General features: G+C 37.2%; 1 protein-coding gene across 2 annotated transcripts in view; it reads left to right on the top strand.

The window, feature by feature from the left end:
* Positions 1 to 604: 604 nt before the first annotated feature.
* The window catches only part of LOC131426222 (protein single-minded-like), a 51,477-nt gene continuing 27,533 nt past the window's right edge, over positions 605 to 24,548 (top strand). The window contains exon 1 of one of the 2 annotated variants that reach the window (XM_058588797.1): positions 605 to 1,021. Coding sequence is in view for 1 of the 2 variants with exons in the window: in XM_058588796.1 (XP_058444779.1) it covers positions 1,127 to 1,181 (55 nt within the window). In the remaining variant the exon portion in view is untranslated. Of the gene's footprint in view, positions 1,022 to 1,078; positions 1,182 to 24,548 lie in introns of those variants that run through there. The other variant, XM_058588796.1, reaches the window with a different exon arrangement.

The raw sequence follows: 24,548 nt of genomic DNA, 5'->3' as shown, positions 1-24,548 counted from the left end.
CGTCCCGAAAATCAATTGTTTTTCATTGTGTTTTGTCGGTATATTTTTTTTTAGCTGATGCCTTTGGTGTCACATTTTTTCTGATAGCGATACCAAGTCTCGGGTAGTCAAAATACCAAATTTTTTTTTTATTAGGTCTAAACTTCCAGGCAGAGACACTATTGGTAGGGATAACTAGTGAAAGCGGCTTCGCTGTAGTATCGGAACCCAAAACTTTCTCGAATAATCATATCTCGCCCAAACATTCGCAAACCGGACAGCTGTTTTGTATAACTGGATAATTGCATAGCATGAGGAAAAAAAGGAACAAATCTGTCCATCCTGTTCAATCTCCTAGTATATACGGACCGATTACTCTTCACTGTGGCAGCCAGTCATAATTTCCCGTGCCACATCGTGTAAAGTCGTCCCCGTTCGACCAACCGGGAGAGCACCCGAGCATAGCAGGCTCTTTATGGGTTATAACGATGACGACGACGACGACAACGGTTTTGTTTACACACGGGATGAATGGCGTTGATTTTCGGTTGCCAGCCTGCCAGCCGTTGTGTTCGCCCACTTTTCCCTGTGGCCGGGGTCTGTTGCTGCTGCTCCTGCTGCTGCTGCCGCTGCCGCCGTTCCTTCAACCTCACGAAACTCGAACTGCGCTGGTTTCGATACGCGATGCTGTGACGGTGCCTTTCAGTCCTCGTCATTCTACGCGCCAGAGCGGCAAGGAAATCTAAGTGCGCGTATGCCAACCGGTACGGGTGAAGGTTCATGCGTTTGCACTTCGGTTGCAGTAAGACTGTGTTATTTCAGTGATGTTCTTTTGGGACCCCAATCGCAATCGAAATGACCAACTGAGGTGTCGTGTCAGGTGATCGATAGAATCGGTTTATTTTTAGTGAGTGATTTTTGACTAGCTGTGATTAGTGTGAGGATTAGTTTTGTGATTTGCACTACATGAAGGATACTACGGTACGAAGGATTATAGCAGACTTACGGATTTTATAGCGAACAATAATCGACTGGTTTTAAGGTATTTGTCTATGAAGAAGTTATCATCAATCTTTTGTTCCTGCGTTATTTATTGTCGTGCTTCTGTTAGCAATATAACACGTACAAACTAACATAGCGCATTTTTATGGCACCCGTCACGGTTTGTGCAATACATTCTAGCAGCGAATACAAAGCCGCCGGTGAGTGTTCGATTTTATGGCTTACGCGTGGAAGGTTGTTTGCATGTGGTGAGGTAGCGTTTGAAGTAGATAAGATAGTTCCATCGGAAATCCTTCGCAGGATCAAGCTGGGTTCGTCGTTGCGGTGAGAATGTTTACATTATCGGCAACGTCCGTTTGTAATTTGAAACATGCACACGGGATTCACGAGTCACCGCACAAGGAAGCGGAGTACCGTTCTAAGCTCGGAAGCAAAGCCAAAATGACAATATGCATAAATCTTGTTTTTGGAAAATAAAATGCCTCATTGAGTTTTGACGGTTCCGTTCTTCTTCGGCGGGCGGGTCGAACGAACAAAAAACAGAAAACATCTGGAATGGGAACTCGTGTGTGTCGTTTTGGGTGATCTAAAGTGATCAATTTCCAATAATTATAGAACTAAATAGAAGAAGAAGTTATATGCCTACTAGATTGATTTTTTGATAATGAAGTACATACGCTTCGCAGAAATTCTTTACACCGAAAAATTTCTGTGGCCTGTTCTACAGTACATTATTAGTTGTTGAAGCAATTGATAAAGTCCCTACTGTGATTGAATTTACAAAATGGAAAAGAGTTCACCTCAAATTTCAAAAATAGTTTCATTACTCATATTTGGTTGACATGAAAGATGGAATCAGGAATCAGAACAAATTGGCTCAAATGGCACGTCAAGGACTGTCCCTTGTTAATTTGGCATCACCCTTCGCTTTGCTATTTTTTGTTCTATTTTTGTAAATCAGGAAAAATGTAGCAGTTTTTGACTTATACCGTGAAAAGATTGACGATGAAAATCTACGATATTTTCAATAAAAATCAAAAGCCAGGACAGAACATTCCGATCCGGAACTCCACCTTTTGTTTCAAGAGACCATGACAATTGCATGACTGACCTAAACCTGATAATCCTTTCTTTTCAAAAGTCGAACATACGACAACTGGATTGTCAGCAGTACTCCCGGACTTTCGGAAAAAAATTAACCGATTTTCACAAACTAAAAAGCAAATAAAAGGTCTTGAAATTCTTGTAAAAGTCCCCAAAAAGTTGATCCAGGTCCGACTTCCGGTTCCGGTATTACAGTGCGATTAGTGGAAAGTTTCAATTTAATGCGTATTTTTTCACAAGCGATGGCGAAACGAGAAGCACATTTTTATAAAAACTTACTGCTAAACTCATCTAGTTGGCAGATCTTGTTAGTTAGTGAATTTATAAAACTACTTCGGAACTACTAGTCCCCGATTTCTGCTTCCGAACGCACCGATAATAGTGAAGAAAAGCTCCAAAAACGGAACTCACTTCGATTTCTCAGCAACGGTTAAACCGATTCTTTAAATATACTGTGCAATTTCATCCAGATCCGACATCCGTTTCCGAAATTATAGGGCGTTGAGTGTCAAAACATTTAAATCGTCATTCAAAATGACGATGCAAAACTGGTACGCGTCGGTACGTGCGACTTTGCTCCGGTCGCAGCGTACTTTGTTCAATTTCGTATAGCGTGCAGGGTTGCCACATTTAAATCTATATTTTTCAAGTGAAAAAATGGTTAGTCTTTATTTAAATTTTTACCTACTTGTTAGTGTTATTACAAAATCATGATAACGATACTTTTCTATAAAAGTACCATTAGTGCCTTTCTCATATAAAAAGTTTATGCAATCACTTGAAAAATTGGCTAGTGAAAATTGGCCCAGAGACCTAATTGTTCTATATCATTCAACACAGTTCATAGAACTGAGCAATCTCTTAGTCTTATAGATTGTTAGAGTATACTTTCATAGAGTAAAGTGTGTTTAAAATTGTACACCGTCATTTAGAGCGACGATGCAAAAAAGTGCAAAATTCCTCTAGATTTGGCTCAAAACTGATTCAATTTGTAGGCTATATTAGTTACTTGCTAAACGAACCAACTTCGGCTATACCGGTTTCAAGTTCCCGGTTCCAGAAGTACCGAAAATAGTGTTCCAAAACTCTAAAACGAGACTCACTCAATTTTCTCAGAGATGATTTGATCGATTTCCACAAACTCAAGCTCAAATAAAAATTGATACAGTTTCGTTGCTTCCGGTTCCAGATTTATACGGTAAAATGTGTTTAATCATTTTGTGAGACAATGCAAAATAAAGAAAAATTCTTATTAACTTGACATAACTGTTTACAAATTGAAAATGTTATATTAGTTCATACCCAAAGAGAGTTTCTTATTTTATTCAAGATTGAAAATAAAATTCTTGACCGAATCTTCTAGTGATGTGACTGAAAATTCGCATAAAAAAACCGCTCTGAAACTTCGCATAAAAAAGACCTTAGCAAGTCTTTTTTATGCGACTTTACGTACCGCATAAAAAAAAACCGCATAACTCTGAAAATTCGCATAAAACAAATTCGCATAACTCTGAAAATTCGCATAAAAAACCGCATAACTCTGAAACTTTGCATAAAAAAGTCGCTTAAAAAACCGGATAAAAAAGACCGCATAACTCTTTAAATTCGCATAAAGAACCGCATAACTCTGAAACTTCGCATAAAAAAATCGCATAAAAAAGACCGCATAAAAAAGACCTTAGCAAGTCTTTTTTATGCGAGTTTACGTACCGCATAAAAAAAACTGCATAACTCTGAAAATTCGCATAAAAAACCGCATAACTCTGAAAATTCGCATAAAAAACCGCATAACTCTGAAACTTCGCATAAAAAAGCCGCTTTAAAAGCCGGATAAAAAGACCGCATAACTCTTTAAATTCGCATAAAAAAACCGCATAACTCTGAAAATTCGATTGAAAAAAAACCGCATTCCTCTGAAAATTCGCATAAAAAAAACCGCTTAGCTCTGAAAATTCGCATAAAAAAACCGCATAACTCTGAAAATTCGCATAAAAACCGCATAACTCTGAAACTTCGCATAAAAAAGCCGCTTAAAAAACCGAATAAAAAAGACCGCATAACTCTTTAAATTCGCATAAAAAACCGCATAACTCTGAAACTTCGCATAAAAAAAACTGCATAAAAATGATCTTAGTGTAATATGAGCAAGGCATCATTACACCACTAGGTGGATTAAAACAGGTTTATTCATTAAGAGCAAAGTCAGCAGTTAAAAGTTCTATATGGAAGATCTATAATAGAACAGAAACTGGAACAAACGTGTCCCCAGCAAGCCGTTCTAGTTTTATTTATTCGACCAGTTCAGATTTAAATTTTGTAACTGACATAAATTATGCATCTAGAGCTAGAACATTCCTGAACATGCCCTAACACTAGCTAGTTACACTTTTGTTTTTTTTTTGTAATTACATTGAAACTGTAAATTTAAAAAAAAGTCTATTGAAAATCATTATTAGATCATGTTCTGCCAAGTGGACCAACATTAGGATTTTAAATCTTTAAATCTATTTCGTAATGATTAAAAATTCAAGAGTTCAAGAGAGGTTTTAAACCTATTTTACGATCAAAATTCATTCGGATTAATGCCATGGTAAGAATATCTTGAGTTTTATTTACGATTTTGAGGCTTTCTCTGCACTTGGAAAATAAATTTCGCTTCCATTTATATCGTGAATTCATAGATAAAGCAAAGCCTTTGTATACCATTCCTTTTGAAGAATTTGACCTCCTGTTTCAACAGACTTAGCCTCCAATTCAGAGCATACAGAACGATTGCAATGGCTGGCGCTTCGACCCCAAGAATCCTTCCTAATGACCAATGACCTATGCATTGAATCGCTAACCCGGGACTAAATGCGTTCTGAAAATGAACGTATTTCCTCTTTTTTGTATTTTAAAATTTATTTGATGTCAATAAATGCTACGGTAGAGCATCAAATTATCCTAAATGCAAATTACATCATTCAGTGCGCTAAAATTTCATTTTCAATCGAATGATATCAGATGAAAAGGATATGAATTATGTCCACTGACCGTCAGCATGTCGATAAAAATTCATTTGACTTTTCCTGCCATTTTCAAGTGAAGCTTCCAGAATTCATCGTCAGTTGAATAATCGTACCAAGTCATTTGAAGTCTTTCTTGCTCAGTTTCAAGTGCCAAATAGTCTAGCTCCTTCATTGTCTTCGCTGTTGGTAGTGAGCAAGTTGAATGAATAGAATTATAAATGGAGTAAAGTATTAAAAATGAAAACTGAAGAAGGAAACTATTAATTTATATGTATTCTGTAATTGATATTTCAGCTATCTGGTTTGTCTTTCATCTATTATCTTGAACCAATTCGAATGTTTACATAAACCTCATTCGAAGGTCACTCTCACACTATTGAAAGAAATATTTTGTTATTTCAAAAGTTCGACTGACGGTGGTTAAACTGAGCTTTGATTTGAAGAGAATCGATTGAAGCACTGAATGCTGCCGGTTCGGCACGTCAGCGAACGTTGTGTGTGTCAGAGTGTGAAGTTTACTTCAGTAGAGAGATCGTCAGTGTGTTTCACATTCGGTTTCAATTAAATTGAATGAAGTTTTACTGCACTTTACACCATTAATGCAATTACACCTAGGAAGTTATAAACCCTATAGCCAACAACACATATACTCTAAGAGCAAATTCAGTAGCTAGAAGTTTTATATGGTCGATCTATGATAGAACTAAAACTGAGACAAACGTATCCCCAGCAAGCCGTGCTTGTTTTATTTATTCGAACAGTTCTTCTGTCAAATTAAAAACTGGCATACGATGCCGTTCTATTTTTATTCAATATTCGAAACACGAGTAAAACACTGCTGGGGCTGCCAGTTTTTGTGTTATTAAATCCAGATTTGAATTTTAAAACTGACATAAATTATGCATCTAGAACTAGAACTCTACTGAATATGCCCTCATCTCTTAAGGGCATGTTCTAGCCTGGCAGCCCCAGCAGCGTTTTACCTGTGTTTCAAATAATATAGAAAAAATAGAACAGCAGCGTATACCAGTTTTAAATTTGACAGTAGAACTGTCCGAATAAATAAAACTAAAACGGCTTCCTGGGGATACGATTGTTTCATTTTCAGTTATATTATAGACCACCCATATGAATCTGGAAGCAGCTTGTAGTTGTATATCATTTATTTATACCCGGCTTTGACCTATCGTGGTCGTTCACCGGGTGTTGTATCGAAATAGGGATAAGGGTTAGGGATATGGGGAGGGGAGAGGGGTTCGTTTACAATGTATTAATTATAACACTTCAATCAAATTTAATGTGTGATCTGTGCTGTTTTGACTGTTCAGGATTGTGGAGAACATTCCTGGGGGCGCCGCCTCGGCGGATGGCTGCTAGCTTAGTTGATGTCCGAGATTCCTGTTTATTTTCGGTTGTATTCCTGGGTGTTTGGGTTCATTCTCCGGCAGAAAACTGCTGAATTTGTTCTAAGTTTGTATTCGAACAAAACAAACAGTGGTAAACGTTCTACCAGAACGATTTTTGCAAAAAATTTCCGAACACTTCATTTAAATTTAATATATTTTTACTCTTATAGAAAAACAAACTGAATACTGATACTAACTCGCTTTTAAATTCAAAACCAAAATGTCATTTGATATCCATTGAATTAGCCTGGTTACGAAAGCAAATAGTAAAAAGAAAGTGCAGTGGCCGGGGTTCCAGTTTGACGGATATTCTTTTCGCGCGTCTCCGATTATAACAGGGTCTCTAGTGTATAACAGTTTTAACTTTGATGTTAGAAAAATAATTCAAATAAATGAACCAGAAGCGGTTTATTGGGGGTACGTTTGTTTCAATTTCCGTTTTATTATGCACAATTTTGAACATACTCTAAGTTCTGAATTGACCTCTCGTGGAATGATTATTTTCACGTTCATTGGACCAACGAAGGATTTCTGATAAACTTTTTTTTACAGGGCTGTTTCGCGCGTAGCAAGCAGTATTTTTCGTTGGATGCGTTTGATATGAAAACTAGATCGACAAACTCGTTTCGACACTAAAAAGTGAATTGGGGGGCAATTTTAAAGGAAATTTGAAAGTAAATTCATCATGGAAAATGGCATAATGTCATGGTTATTTAGCTCACGATAAATTTAGTCTTTACCTGTTTAGTTTTATCTCAAATAGCTTCGACTTGACAAAGCTTGCAGCACTATTTTCCAGTATGCATGCACGGGGCATTTCTCTTAGTTTTACTAAATTTAAAACGAAAATTATTTTCGAGGTAGTTATAATAATAGTGCAAAAAACAGCTTGCGTTTATACTTATTTGCAAGTAACTCCAAGTAGTTATTCCAAAAATTAGCTGGAAGCTTTGTTATGTCTATCCTATAATTAGATTTATTCGATATTTTTGCAAAAGGGGTACAAAGCCCATCTGAGTAAATGATCCTAATTCAATTCTTCATTGAACGTCTCGCATTGTTTATTTATTTAACAGTATGAATCGACTTACACTTCGGTAATAAAAACATATTGCATTGTTAGCATTTCAAATATGTCGGATCATATTTCCTGTTCGGTCGGTCTCGGATCCTCCGCGAGAGCGACATGACGCGAGAAACGTCTTAATTGAGAATCTCAATCCGTTACTGTATCCCGACAGTTCTGTTTGATATACAGTGTTAAAACAATACAAAGGATACTGGGGTCAGATGGGCAATGTATTACCAATCTAGAATCTCTCATTAAAGCACTAGTTATTAATATCTAGAACAACTGACTTTGGCACCAGTAGATTCAGAAGTCGATGAATAGTGGAATAACAATTATTTCAAATAACCTGGCTTAAACTGTACTTTAGTTAAAGGATTTCTCCATGCCCGTTATGCTCTTCCTTCTTTCCCTACAATCGAGTACGTTATCGGCGTCATCGTTTGCGATAAAGATTCAGAATAAAAACATTGTTTTGATCAATGCCGCGAGCAACAAAATTCGCTTGTCAGCAGCTTTTGCAACGCCAACCATTACATGGCTCGTGTGTTGGTATTTCTCCTCTGTGCCATTAGTTTATTCTTTATTCTTTCAACAACAACGCAAAGGTTTTTTCACGATGTGTGAGTGACGAAGTTCAAACAACTTATCCATTAATGTACTTTAGATGTACTGTGTTGGTTTATCGGTCTACTCGCCGATGGTATGAAGTACACTTTATGTGCAGACATCTTCATTGTGGTCTACTGATGCGTTGGTAAACACATTTCCAGTGCATTCAGACTAATGATTTTTGAGCTATAGTCTGGTTCTCAATCACTCAATTCACTTTTCCATAGCATACTGGTGATCAGAATTTGAATTGAATTTGTTTAGCCTCACTGCAGTGTCAACCGACTGCTAGGATTGTTTTTTTAAGTTTATGACAGAAACTTTTGAATAGTTTGCCACGTCACACGTCAAATGCCAATCACGGTTTCGACTAAACTAGCTTACAATGTTGCAATATGTAACTTGCTTTCACTTTTCGACGTTTTACGACTCCTTGCTCCGGGTGACACCGATAAGGCACTTCTGTTAATTTTTCCCTCATTACTCAAAACAGTCTACAAATCATCGACTAGTAGCTATTAGTGAACACAGAAGGCCGATGTTCCAGCATCTCGTGTTTCCGACATTCATCAGCTGAGGTCCCAACATGTGCACCCTTGGACCAAACGGACGGACGCATGAAATGTCAAAAAAGCACAAAACCTTCTTCGTGCGACTACACTGGCAAGTGTTAGAGATCGACTGTGGACATCGGACGGGACAGCAACGGGCAAGTGTCGCTCGTAAAACTGTGATTAGTCTTGGACAGTAAAATATTTATTTCGCGAGTTCTTCCACGAAACCCTCGCTGTAGCCGTTGCTTTAATAACTTTTTGTGCTATTATTCCACTTTCTATGAAACTACAATACAGCGCAGCACAAATTTAATCATTACCCGTTTCTTCAGGCTCACCCGACATCAGCAGACCGAGTTTCGTCTGAAGAAATGTCAACGAAATTTACCGCCTTTTTCGGCGATCGGAGGTTTTGAATGGCAAACAAAATACAATACATTTTGACACAAAGCGAGCGATTATTTTCTACCCGATCGTAAAACGATGGCAAAATAATGGGGCATTATCCGCGCCCTTGGAGTTGGGCGTACCTAATTTGACAGTTGTGTAAACATTCGGACAGCGAGCGAAGAAAGCGATTATTTCCGATGCTTTCATAACTGGGCAAAAGTGACGTCTTTATCGGTTCTTTGAACGGGAATGACTATACACGACGAGATGTGTCCGGAATTGTAATGAGCATCGTGTAATGGGTTTTTCATTCACTGTTGCTGTGGTCGGTTCTGTGCCGAGCAGGCTTTCCGCTTTTGACATAAAGATATGGTTGAAGATGGTTGCAGTTTTCCATGATTGCTTTGATTGGGTATTTTTTGTCATTGTGGTCATTCATCTAAGCTGTTTTTCAAAGGAGAGCGAAACTAACATTGACAGTAAATCGAGGAAAACATCGATGAATTTGGTTCATTTGGTTTCAATTCCTATTCAGAAATTTTCGTATATTCTCAGATCAATTTTTGATAATTCGAGTAATTGTGCAAAATTAAGAGAAAAAAATATTCCACACCAAATAGTTATTATTTAATGTTTTATTTCCCGCTGGTTGATGCTGATGATGATGTACATATACAAGTTTGATTAAACCCAATAAAACGCTATTTGGAATGAATTTAATTTATAGAAGTAGCAGGAGCGCAGTATTTGGCATGCGTCAAACACACAGCAGGCGCAGTGTTTGAATGACGCGTTTGCATTGAGGTAGCAAAATCCTGCACTCCTGTTACTTCTTTGTATGATATTCAAGCTAAATATGGTAAATTATTCAGCTGCATAACATGCTTTGTGATTGAACATGGTTTTCTTATAATTATGATTAATATTAACCACAGCATATATGTTAATATTATTGGTTGTTTTTATTATTGAAGATATTACTCTGCCAGCACGGTATTGGTGAATAAACTTTAAATACATCACGAAGCATAGAATTCCGATGCAACCGACCAAATAAACTCATTGCAATTCTTTCATTCTTACTTCAAAACCAAATACAGATTTTTATATCGATGCCGTAATTCTGCTTTTTCCAACACGGTTTAAAACTCGTGCACATGTCTGTGTGTTCGGTGATGATTTTTTGTTTCAATTGTATAGGTTTTAACCTTAAGGTCATTTGTCTCTTCGGGTCAGAAAAACCTTCTGACCCTATGTCCAGGGTTGGGAATCGAACCCAGGTGGGCTACGTGGTGATGTTTTTAAACCCAAGTTTCGGTATCGGGTATTTTTTCACAAGCTCAAATAAATTGATTAAAATTATCAATCAATCAATTTATATACATAAAATGAATGTTTTGCTTAAATTTTTTTGTAAATCTAGCTTTAATAAGTGATATAAATTAGAAATAGAGACAATAATCTTTAGATATGTTTCAAGGATCTGTTAAGAATTTCAAGTCTAAAATCAGGTGCCCGGTTGAGCCCTTCTTTTTTGATCGGTTTACCCGCACGGACAATTCATTTTCGAGATGCAATAATAATTCTGTTTTTCACGTAATTGAGAGCTCTTAAAAATCACTGGATTCAGCTCGATATGAACTTTTAAAAGCACTAACATGACCGTCACAACAATCAATTTCACCCAAGCAAAGTCAAAGCAAAGTCTTGGCATTACATTCCTTTTGTGGAATTTTGGCCTTTCTGTTTCAACAGACTTCGCAGCCGATTCTTAGTGTACAGAATCATTGCATGGCTAGTACTATGGATCCTACTGACACTAAGAATCCTTCCAGGTCGGGGCTCGAACATGCGATAACTGGCTTGTAAACCAGCGTCCTATGCATTGAACCGCCAATCCGGGATACATAAAATCAAATTTACCCAGAACATTTTATAAAACCAACAATCAAATTTCAATAAAAAACGTACACGTTTTGACATAAACACGATTGCCGCTTTTGACATGAACTGAATTGACTTAGCTTCATACAGCTCACGGACGTATGTCTGTCTGTCACATGAGAGCGCGTTTACAAAGTCAATCAATGGATCGAAATAATTGTTGGCTTATGAGATATTAAAGCTGTCCGATTTAACTCCGTGTCCGATCTAGGCCCGGTCTCCCTTAGCCTTCCAGCGGTTTTCTGGAGGTGAGATGTTGTTTTCAAATGATTTGGATTCCTTCCACTACGGTTTTTTTTTGTTGGACTAGCAATGAGATCAATATTATTTGTATCGAAACATGTGCCATAGTGAGAGTATTAAGAAGTATTGACGATTTAGCTGCCGTTGAAAACACGATGGGTTAAAGTATGAAAAAATCCAGTCAAATCGTACACAGTCTTCAACAAAAATATGTAGTTTTATAATTTAGGGGTTTTTGGTTTGTATAAAAAGTGTATATTTCGTTAAGATTTCTTCGCGTTTCGCCTTCGGCTCATCAGCGCTTAAAAGCAGTTCGAATTGAACCGCCATCTCTGCCTAGCAGTTTAATTTGAACCGCTAAGCAGACGCAAAGTTCACACAATTTATGCGACACTTTAAGGATATTTCATTGAGTGCCATATCTTTTCTGACGTCTCAGACGAAAACGTGTGACGACCGACCGGCGGGGATGGCGGATCAATTTGAACTGCTTTAAGTGCTGATGAGCTGAAGGCGAAACGTGAAGAATTGTAATTAAATATTTTTATTAATTTTCGCGAGTTATGTACAAAAAATTGAGTCTGAAGAAGGGTTTAAACAAAAAATGCTTCATGTATCCGAAACTTTTTGTATTAATCCTATAGTTTCTGCGGTACAGTTTTTTCGCGTTAGAAGTTCTGAAACTTCGTAAAATATATCGTTTTTCTACCTCTTAAGGGGAAAAGTTTGTATGAAGAAAAGATTTTCAAAGAATTTTCATTTTTTATTGTAATCAAATCACGAGGTATCTATTTTCAACAGGTTTCCAAAAAAACTATGTGTATCGAATGAAAGGTTTAGCAGCTAGATATTTCAAAAGTTTGAAGAAAGAAAAGAGAATTTTTGGTAACCTTCAAAACTATCGCAGTAGGCGTGCGCGTCGGACGTCGAAGATATTTACTCCGGTCTAAATTTTTAGAAAATTATCTATTTTCATTTTAGTGGGAAATACAGTCTGTTACATAAGAGCGTGGTCACGACTAGAATCCGACATTAACTTTACGCGAAGGTGCTTCAAAATTGACAAAAAAAAAAGGTTTCAATATATCGTACGGAACTGTTCGCAGACATCTGATTGTAAATAATTTGATATTTCGAAGTACTTTGCAAAAACCGATGTTGAGTGAAAAACATGTGCAAAAACGACTTGAATGGGTAAATGAGCAAAATAGTGTCGTGACCTTGGATTGGCCCTCTCAGTCCAATGTGATATAAACAGGTGGGGCAGACCACATGGCTTGCTTGCGTTGATAATCAAAAGTTTGTAAATAGTTCGGTATGACGACATATATGAAAAATAAACATGCTTTGGTTCAATGCCAACTAGTTCGAACGATGTGACGAAGGCAAGCACGTGGTTTTTAGTTTTACTTGGCTTGCTGAAGCAATGTTAATTTCACTAACACAAAATAGTTGTGTTTGCCCCACCTGTTTCTACCACATTGCTCTCAGTCGCCCGATGCCAATCCAATTGAGAACGTTTGGGCTCAAATGAAGATGAAGCTTCGGAAAAAACGACCATACAATTTCTCGCTCAAACTATACCTCGACGGTGTCAAGCTATTATTAACGCTGAAGGGGATTGGTTGCCACCCGCTGAAGGGGATTGGTTGACAACCGCATTGCTATTAGTGTATTTGCATGCAAGTTTTTGATCTAATAAAACAATATTCAAAAGTATTTTCATGTTGAGTCTTTACATTTTCTCACAACAGTGACCACGCTCTTATGTAACAGACTGTGATATAAATCAAGTTTTCATTGTTGTTATTAGCACAGAATCACAGAAATGGAAGCAAAAATGTCAGCAAATGGGTCATATGTAAATTGTAGTAAACCGAACTCATAGAGTAGAAATAAAATCTCAATTTTGTGAGATTTTGTCAATAACTCAAACGCTAACAATCCCTCAGGATTCCTTTCGTAAATAACATTGATGTAATCAGTCATCATGAAGCTTTCGCGTTCTTTTCTTCGTATTATAAATTCTAAAAATCACGTTCTCGAGTTCCCAGAGAGACCATGAAACCCATTTCACACATTTTATTACTGCTTTTCTATCCCTCTCAATGTCATGAACTTCTCCCGATCGATACAGAACATGATCGAATCACCATTGTTGTACTCACGTTCTCTCACAGACAGACACGCTGACCAGACGTTTATCGGTGAAAAATTATTCATGCGCACGGTTTTTCCAGCGTCAGTTTTTTTACGCAACAAATTGAGCTCTCTATGTTGTGATCCTTCGACACAGTGCCAAAAACATAACATAAATAAACGGGTACGGAAGCCGTGTTGTTTATCGTCACTTCCGATCTCGGAAGGCGTCAGAACTGATTGATTGATTTGTGAATTTGTGAACGAATGATCGAGCATGGTTTTTGGCACTCTCAGGGGCACAAAAATAACAAATCATACAAGTGAAAAGACAACATCAAGACACCCGCATGACTTTGCCCGGGGGATGGATGGATTGAGTCGTTTCCCGAAAGGGTTTCTCAAGAAGATGTGCGAAAACAAAGAGAGATGTGCCAACCGAGATCCGATAAATGGTTGTGGATGATTTCTCAACTGACAGGTCATGTGAAATCTCGGGCTTCGCTTTCTTTTTTGGTTTGAATTTTAGTTCAACGAATTTCTCACGATTTGATGACATAACTTGTCATTTCGGTTGATTTTCGTCATGGGAATGAGCCTTGCTTCCGTAAAATTTTAAAAGATTTTTAATAATGGGTATAAATGTTTGTTCTGTCCGAATTAGAAGGTAGCAGAAGATTCTAAAATCAACCTAACCAGCTAGCTTTGAGTCAACTGAATTATATCAATTTTAAAATTACTAATCTATCTTTAAAATTGATTTCTGAAGGCTGTGAGTTTAACAATGGACTACTATGATCTAGCAAACCGTTCAACACAGGTCCCGTGTCGGCTCAACATTGAACGATTTTAAAACACGTTGGTTAGGTTTCTTAGCCCGATGATTTGTGTTCCTGTTAAGCCAACGAAAACAAAAAAAATACTAACGAAATGATAAGTAATTCAATTGCAGTGGCTACAAAACAATAAACCAAGTATTAATAGCGCAACATCCAAATGGACAGTACAGAACGAAAAAGAAAAAAAACAAACTCCAACAACAACGGTGCACTGCCATAAAGTCACGGATTGTTTTGAAAAAATAGTTTTCGTTTTGATATAGCAAATATGCAACAACGTTGTCGGGGCTTCAGCTGGGCCAACTTAGAAGTATAGGAACGTGCTGAACGTCGAACCGAGTATTGTCTGCACCGGAGAATCCGAACATCTGACACATCAACCCGTACTTGTCACCGTCACCGGAGGAGCAGTCATGTGAGAGCATGACGCCTCGACTCGACTCGACTCGGCGACGGTGGTGTATATTTCCCATCTTAATTATACAAAAGCTTTAGAAAAAACACCAAACATGGCAATGACATTGCTACCGTTGAAGGCGAAAAGCCCTCGTGTGTGTGCCCTGTGCCATCCGTCAGATCGCTCGAGCGGCGGGCGGAAACAGCGGGAAGAAGATTCAGCGAAATCGCGATTCTTTGGCACTGTTCGCGGATCTGCTGCAGCAATAGCAGTTTGATACGGCACTCGAGAGTAATTAGTTGTTTTGGTTTGGTAGCTAGAGTAGTGAATGAAGGTTTTAGGAGACAATGGTGTCCTGACAGAAAAAAATACTATAGTGAAAACAGATTGAGGTGCGAGTTGTAGTTACTAGTGAACCGGAAGAGTTGCGGAATTCCTGGCGGGCGAGTTGGGAGTTTTTATTTTTAGGCAAACTACCTTCGACCGATATGTCATACAAAAGTGAGTTTCGAGTTACTATACTGTGTATCCAATCGAAGGAGGCTTAGGTCTGCAGCATTGAAGTCTTTTATATTAACAGGTGTTTTTTATTTGTTTTAACTGCTGTCAAACCGTTGGGGCCAGTTTAAAAACTATTGTCAATGTGCAAACTGTTGAAAGGGAAGGAAGTTCAACTCCATTGAACTGAAAATCGTTATCCATATTTCGAAATTCGAAATAGTTCGGAATTTTTAATCGGGTTTGCTCACATCACCGCTGCTTAAGGGCTGAGGACAGTACCGTAAAGTGGTGTTTTTTTTTGCTATTTTCCCGTTTTAATTAAATTTTCTTGGAAACGGTGCAGAATATAGAAAAACCCACCTGACAATGTCTTCGAAATTTAGTTGAGAATATTCTGTGAAATTTTCAGAATGATTCATTGAGTTTAGCAGTCGTGTTGTATTTTTTTCTGACTGAAGAACTGTTGAAAATTGGAACGCTCGGAAATGCATACCTCTACTTGTTCATCGAATATCTCGGCCTTGAAGGCTTGTTACAAAGTCTAGATAATTTAGTTTAGATGCGATTAGTACATATATAAACATATATGCTATCGCGATGCAAATAAAGTCTTGTATTTTTCTGTGAAACAAATTCAGTTTCAATGCATCCGTCTTTTTTTTCGCTTTGGTTTCCTGATAGCATTCTGAAAAAGGAGAGAGAAATAAAATTGGCTCGACAAGGCTGCCAAACACACAGATGTTTCATTGTATATAAACACATTTTTTGTTTCGCATTCAATCTTTGTGAAAGTTGAATATTTTTTCATTGTTCATTGGCATCCATGTAATGTTCAACACATACGATAGATTTATGTGATAAAACTTTTTATCAAAATAATAAAATGTATGCTGGCAACCCGGTACAGTTTGCTCATATACGAAAGAGTACAAGAGAAATACGATGCGCATAGGGAATTGAGCGAGCCACGTGATCGATTTAAAACTCAACACGCGACCCTCTGTCCTAAGACCTTAAGAGGGCAACTTACAACCTTAGGAAATCAGCCATTGCTGCAAAATACAAGAGCAATTTGCTTCGTTGTCGCTGAGCGGAAATTTAAAAGATCAATGACAGTTTATTTGGTAAATTTTTCCTAATAAACTGATGTTTTTTTCCCCTTTTCATCTAGCAGTAAAGGAGAAAACTACTTTTGTGTTTTTCAACAAAAGCTGTTTTGTTAAGATTGTAAGTAGAACCTTAACTGTCCAAATTGTTTGTTTGAAGCCACCAACCAGAGTTATAACAAAAACTACTTAAATCTGCCTGAATTCTCCAACCAATATCGAATCCATATGCTCACCAGCAGTTGGGGTCAAAACTGGGTTGGTTTCGGGTTTAATTGAAAGCCGCACAAAAACATTAAAATTATTCACGTCAGTATCATGTGCAAAGTATTTAAACTGTCACTACATATAAATCACTTGAAATTCATGAAAATTTCACTTAACATATGAATGAGTGTAAAAACGGTGGATCTTCAGTAGAAATCATGCTACATTCATTTGAAATGCACATTCAAATGATAAGATGTATCGTTTCCGCCATGAAGTTACAGTTCCGCATGAATTTCACTCCAATGTCACATTGTTTTCCATATATATTTCAATTGAATCACATTTGACCGAATCAAAACTTACATCTTAGTGAATTTACACATGCAATCTTATAACAACTTGCTATGTTTTCGATTTGAAATTTAAAAATACTGATTTTTCGAGCCCGTTTAAGTAACAATACGCGGATAAAAATCCATTGCCGGTACCATGGTTAAAAATCATGAAATCATGAAACATGCGTTCCCATGAAATATCATGAGAAAAATAATGAAAATTTTCATGGGAGATGAATTATTGTTCATGATATAAATTATTCTACTCATGAAATCATAAACAATAACGCATGATTGACATGTTTCAGGATATCGTGATTTTTAATCATGGTACAGGCAATGTTTTTTTTCCGTGTACCGAATAATGAGTTAACGGTTATAATTAGCGAAATGATTTTTTTCAGCAAAGTTATTAGAAATTGTAATAGCTACAATACTGTCGAAGACGAAAACTCTCTATCTGCTTCCAGTCAAAAGTTACGCACGTGCTGGGACATGGTCGTTTATTTCTATAACAATTTTGCCGAAGACACCAATAAGGAAAAGGTTATGATAAAGCCTTAAAATAATCAAAGGCACGAAATCGTAGCTTTGGATCACTGTGCAGCATAATAAGCTTTTACATGTATAATCCAAACCATATTATTGAACGTTTAACGATATCTCGTATAGTTAGTATATGGTATTCGCTGATATGGGTTTTCGTCTGCTAGACTGCTATTCTTAATCTAGATCTGATTTCCAGGGTGTGTCGATTTGTATGTTAGGCTTGCTTACACCTTGTTTCTATTCAATAAACAGTTTTTCTTTTAATAATTTTACAGTAATATTCATGATACTATAAGTAATACGAGAAATACATTACACTTCTAGATAGATGAAAACTGAATTTTGTTCTATAAAATATATGTTGTAAATGGAAAAAGTAGGATTTCGAAAACCACCCAATGAGTACCTTGAGCTATTTCATGTCAATCTGTAAAGTAGATTACTTTTCTATCACATCTACAAATTAAAAAAAACGTCTTAAGGTGACCGTGGACAGAAGCCAAGGGAAATAAATGTAAAAGTATTGGTAAAACAATACTTTTTCATATAGTAATAGTATTTGTGAGTAGTGAAGAATGGAATAATAATATTTGTGTGCTGAAAGGAATACAGTTGCAAGAACAAAATGTAAACATTGAAACTATTCAAATCACCTAGCAGAACAGAGTGGACTTATCTCATCTTCATGCTCATTCTGGGGTTACCAAATTGCAATCATACGACCAAAAGAATATAATGATTGTGCCATGGAAGATAGTTGACTATTTGCCTTCGTTTGGTTCTAGGCATTTTTCTTACTTTACAAAGTAAAAAAGAAGCTTTTACATTGATGGATTAAGTATAGTAACACAACACGAAATCAGAACAAACTCTGTTGCAATGGCATTTTGTATTAATTTTAATTTTAGAATATGAAGCTCACATATTCAAAAAATACAAACTAACAAATTCTACATTTTCCATTTTGTCGACAGCTTCATCGTTTTCGAATAGGGAAGCAACCTCACCCAGGGAACAGTCAAGTGGTACTTGACGAGAGGGCTTGATGATAAATCGGCTATTTGCTCTGAAAAGATTTATCATGCAAATTTGAAGATTTAATTTCATATATTGACGAAAATGTTTTAGAACTTTACCTATTGATACCAAATTATTGAATCCAGTACAGTTTCTAAATTCTGTGGTATTGTTTTGAACTGGTACTTCTAGCAGTTCTTCCACTGTTTGAACTGATGAGTCCCGCACATACTCACTACCCAAAATACACTCTATCAACGTATTCCATCTATTTTCCTATTGATTTTTGCGAATGAGCACTGCTTTCTTTTTCTTAGATGGACGAGGTATTTTGAAAAGATTGCAATACTTGAACCGACGACACGACCTGCCACTCGTGTATTAAAACTGTATCGCAAATCTGACTACCCCTCAGTAACTCGAAATGTCAGAACGGAATTACTTGAAAATTTGTTAAAACTGGCAACTCGATTTGATAAATTATTGATTTCGAATAACAGATACCTTTCGATACCTTGGATACTGTTATTCAAAAACATGTTTATGTAGATAAACAAAACTAACTCCGAATCATTATATACCAGTCGCGCATTTTACTACTGTGCCTAAAAAAAGAATCGGCCCTTAAAAGTTAAGTGAAGCGCTATGTTTTTGCGATACCGATATGTTATATTATTTTATTTGCACCACCAGTAATTGTATGCACCGGAAATTTGATACCAAAGCAGTTACCAATCAATTACATCAGCATCTCACACCATTAGAAAAAATCAAACATGAATTGAAACTTTAGCATAGTTTTCATAAAATCTTCAAATTATGCGACTAAGAATTTCTTCTAAGATCGTATCATAAGCATTACTATTTTTTCGCGCCATTGAGACAAACTTTTGTTTTATGACTTCTGGTAACCGTAGAATAGTGTTAGTATGACGTCTGGATAATTCTTGGAAAATTCTCTTGAAAAGACTTGAAACGCATCTCCAATAAAGATCTTCATGGAAAACAATCAAGCTTTTTAGCATGATTTAGCAGAGAAATAACATAAATAAATGCATTTTATTGTTGCTGGCTCAATGCATGAAGGATCTTTGAAAATAGCTTAAATTTAATACTGGTGTTTCAAATCGACATCACAGAACGCAGCAATTTCATTATCGTTCTTTTCCCATTGATTATAACTTCTGTAAGGGTTCTTCTAGTGTTACGAAATAATGTTTTTGGTCTTAATTGAATGCATAATAAACGAAATAAACATCCTGCTCCACGTTTTTTTATCGAGTTTTACAAAAAGGTAATTTTACTTGATTATTATTATAATAAATTCAGTTTCGTCTTGTGTCCATTTTATTGCAACAGATTTGGAAATATGTGGCTGCACACAAGAGAATAGCTCCCTGTATTCCGAAATTAATCCTTTTTTTCTTGCATTTTCGTGGCAATGGAACGGGATAGTTTTCCAGTTTGTTTGTTTATTCCTATAATTGCGGTTCCTTGACAAATAACGCATAGCAACCAGAACAGTGTTGCCTAAAAAGAATAATTTTATCATTATCAAGGGGCCGCTATATTTGTGGTAACTGACGGAAAATCACTCACAGACACTTTTTATTTCGAGTTTTCTTCGGAGTGCCTGGTCGTGTCGTCGCTTGAACTGTTTGTTTATTTTTTGCATTCCATAGCGACGGTAAATATGACAACAGGGTTGCGGATAACTAGGAGGGGAAGCAGTGTTTGAAATGGAAATTAGGCAAATGTTATCGTTTTTCTTAATATTGGAATTTTAGATGGTGACGTACGAAAGTAGTTTTGATCCGTAATTTTAACTATATCAATGTGCGACTAATTGAAAATATTGCCATTTTTAGTGCATTGCAAAGTTTTTTTCTCTAATTATGTATGGCATCACTGCCAATATAAAAGGGTGGTATTACCAATACTAAAGCAGGCCGACAAACTTTTTATCGTGGATTTTTGGAAACTTTTCAAAACCAGAACTGTGAGTTATTCAAAAGTTTTATAATGAAATGTTTATATCAGAGGATAAGTTTACCGGTGAAGAACAATTCAAAAGAGTTTCATAAAGCTTACTTATGTCACAGAGCTATAATCAGCAGTTGAAATCTTGAGGTGAGTGAAAAATAATAACATTCTAAGAAGAAACCTTCTAATAAAGGTCCGAAAAAGTTTTGCACAAATCATTCTTCAGAGTTGATAGTTTATCAGAAACATATATCAATACGATGAGTGATTATGTCACCCAACTGCAGTAGCAATTCTACGCAATATATTTACCCCTACGCGTTAAAAAAATGTGTTTCATGGTTTGTTTACATCAAGAGCATGGCAAAATAGCGGAAGGTGGAGTGGGAGGGTAGGCGGTTTCTTGGTTGCCATTTGTGGCTCGCTTCCATGGTCACCTTAAGGTCATTCGTCTCTGCGGTCCAGAAAAAAAAACTTTCTGATGGGTTAAGAGCCGAACCCTGGTATGCTGCATGAAAGGCATCGAGTAACCCATTATGCTATACGCGTCCCCTAGCAACATATTGAAAATGGATTTAAATATGCCGTTTTGTAGGTGAAATAAAAGTCTACATCATCAGTAAGGTTTGTTTTGGGTTTATAAGCTGCTGGTTAGACGAAACTATATTGTTCAAACAGCGCAGTTTATTGGTCTTTCAATGTAAATGTTGTATTGTTTCAATGATTCCAAGCGACGTCAGTTGAACTGTCATTCCCTACTCATCAGTTGCTAGAACCAACGTTGTCAGGTTGCCAGATTTATCTGGCAAAAGCCAGATTCTTTCGCATCGCCAGACCCTCAAACTAACCAAATCTTTTGCAAGATTTTCCAAATTTTCCCAGATTTTCAAGATTTTCAAAGTAAAACATTTATTTCTGAAAATAAATCTCGAATCGACAAACCTCCAGAAATCGTTTTTGTTGTCACTGCCATCCAACCGAAGCCGAAGTCGAGATCCGAGAACTCTCACAACACTACCGATGCAGGTTAAGGTTGCATTAGATGGGTCCAGTGTCTCTAGCTTCATACCGATTTTGAACTTCGGTGGACCAACAGCATTCGACAGGAGCGGGCACACTTTCGGACTCAAGCAGGCACTCAGTCCAGTCGAACACATGGAAACTTTCATACTGGAATGGTCCGGTCGATGTAGTAAAAAATTGTAATTAAATAACATTTCTCGCAAATATTTACACTACCTACACTTTGAGGGCCACTGTTCGCCATTTTCAAAATCGAGTTTTTCACACCGGAAATTCACGTGAATTGTTTGACGTTTGGTCAATTCACGTAAACCTTATGTGATGACTCTATGCATTTTAGGGGATGTTCGTATAACATTCATTTTTGTCACGTAAAATATTCAATTTGACATTTGAAACCATTTTACGTGATTTTTCAAGTGAATCGAAAGTGAATTTTTATTGGAGTGTAACTAGGCGAGAGACAGGTCGCTTCTGATTTTTTTCATGTAACAGCACAATATTTTTATGCTTCCAAAAATGAATCACTATGTTATTACGGTGTGTCATCAGCTGTATCGAAATTTAAACCAATCAAATTCAGAAAAATATCTAATACTAATACTTTTTAGAAGAAACGGATTTCCTCACATAAAATGTTAATTACTTGGTACTTCTTGTGTGGAAATTTATAAAATTAAGCCTTTCCAAGTTAGAATGTGTCGCTCATATATCTTGTTCGCGTCCTTGCGGACCTCTCTCAGCTGTCAACATGCTGTCATCCGGTAAACCCTTCGTTACAAAATCAGTGTCTTCGGACTGATTTTCTTTCTCCAAACATTTGAAAACAGTACAGTGCATTTGCGGTAGAGCTGTTGATCCATCCATAAAACGCGTTCATTAGGCCGAGCACACCCATTTAACTCCGTCACGCCCATCAACTCTTGTATAGCCGTGGATGTTGTTTTAGTTTCTCTCGCTGCTGCTGCTTCTGCCGCTTGTAACGTTCTCTGTTTATTTATAGTCTGCTTAGGATTCTGAAGTTCCCTTTCAACCATTTTCAGAAGCCGCATAATAGCTGGAGTGCCATGCAACACGCTTCAACTATCCGAAAAGTTGTTCCTGTATAAGTCGTTTTCAAATATTTTTATTACACTTCTGTTAGCTTTCCCCATCTTCGGCTGCCACTTCACTACTACAACCAGTTTCCGACGAATCCACGCGGTAACCGGTTAAACTTTATTCATTGTCATGGCGACGAACGTTCACCACCGGGTCGGCCCGAAAACTTGATTCTAACGTGAAATCAACATTATAGCCCTCCCTCTCCCGGCGTGTTCCGTAACCGGTTGCGGCATTCACAAGGAAAATCGATAACACGTGACAGCCTTAACCCAACAAATCCAGGTTGAGTGTTGTCGGGCTCCGTTCCGTCATCGCCCAAAGCCGCAAACACGGATTCTCCGGAACATCCACAATGTCTCGCCCTTATTTGGTAGGTATATCTCGCTTTTTTGTCGTACTCTCTCTCTCGCTTACTCACTACCACCTACGCCCTACTGCCAGTTCTAGATAAAGTGTTTACTAATTGATTTAGGACGTGATGTCAGATTGTACGTGATTTTCAGAGGAATTTCTTATTTATGTATGCCATATACAGTCGGGGTCTCGTCCAACCATCAAAAACGAAACTAAAGAAACGAAAGGGATAGCTGACCCGGTCTCGCCGAGTTCTGAAACAGCTTCTGAATGTTTGATCCGGCCCGGAGTCTACGTCGGTCGGTTCATTGTCGGTTCTTTTCTAAAGAGTTCCCAAATGCGTGAAAAAGGGGTAGTAAGGTACGTGACGATCTTTCGGCGAGATTTAATGGCAGATAGACTGGAAATCGTCGAACATTCGCCCGACAGTTTGTTGTGGGAAATTAAATGAATCTGCATCGTTAAATATTTGGAAAACATTCACACTTCAAATGTTTTGTAGAATCTCTTTAAAAATATGCCATCTGTGCAAAAGATCATGTGCTAAAAATATCGACAATTCATGAGTCGACAACTGTCAAACTTTTTCTGTCTACTCAGCGTAAGGCACTCACGAGTTACTGAGTTGTTAGAAATTGAGTGTTGGTATAATAAACCTGATTAATATGTTTATTTTAAAAATTGTATTTTGTTTCATTATTATATAATGTGTACTTTATTTAACGTATTCGCTATAATTTCCCGGTGAGAATGAAAAAAATCGCTACCGATTGTAAATGAACACTCTAGGAACAGATCATGCATTAACTGTCAAAATTAATCACTCTTCGGATTAGGGGCTTTTGACAGCGAGGTACTAGATTGAATCGAATGAAATTTTTTTTAATCATTTTAGTTAGATCAATGTGATCTCTTGCATTAACTAATGCTACGTAACTTCTACTCAAGATTTAGCACAAAAAAAAACAAACTTTACCTCTCATAAACTCTGCGTTATCGAAATTTTGCCAACAGATGTTCACCATATGTCCGTAAGCGGTTCGGATTGATTCAATCCGAAACTCTGAAGGCTCACTCATAAAATTCTTTCTTCCGCACAAGAATGGGCAAATCACCAGGTAATCTCCAGTAAAGAAAAACAAACGTTATGGCAAATGAAATTACACCGAGCAAACCCGCACCGGAACAGTCGGTACCGTGTTCGTTTGCATAAAATTTCCATTTTTTCCCTTAAACTATTCCGTGTCAGGTCGGATATCTGTATTTATTTTTTTCGGGCAAACCTGTTAAGAAAATCATTCCCACGTTTTCCCACGCTCGCTCGGGAAGTTAAAAACCACTCACCGGGATGGCAGTAAACGACCAGCCTTACCAGGACTTAACTGGCGTCCCAAAGTGTAAGGATCTTGAGAAAGTACCGAGTAGTTTACCTGATTTTTATGGCACCCCCGCAAAATATGATAATTTACACTTGCACATGGCCAAGCAGTCCAACTGTTTTTACAGGTGATTATAAATTCGGTTTGAAAACTTTCTCACGCTTGCGAAAAGTGTTCCCGGAAGATACGACAAATCTATGAAGAAGTCCCCGTGATCATAATCATAAGAACTTTGACACAATTCTAAAATTCTTATTGTATTATGCTAATAATGCATTGATACGAATCGTATCTTCTTTTT

The sequence above is a fragment of the Malaya genurostris genome, chromosome 1 (assembly GCF_030247185.1).
Source record: "Malaya genurostris strain Urasoe2022 chromosome 1, Malgen_1.1, whole genome shotgun sequence".
NCBI classification, from domain to species: Eukaryota; Metazoa; Arthropoda; class Insecta; order Diptera; family Culicidae; genus Malaya; species Malaya genurostris.
The sequence above is the reverse complement of the archived record's forward strand: the minus strand, read 5'-3'. Positions and strand labels throughout refer to the sequence as shown.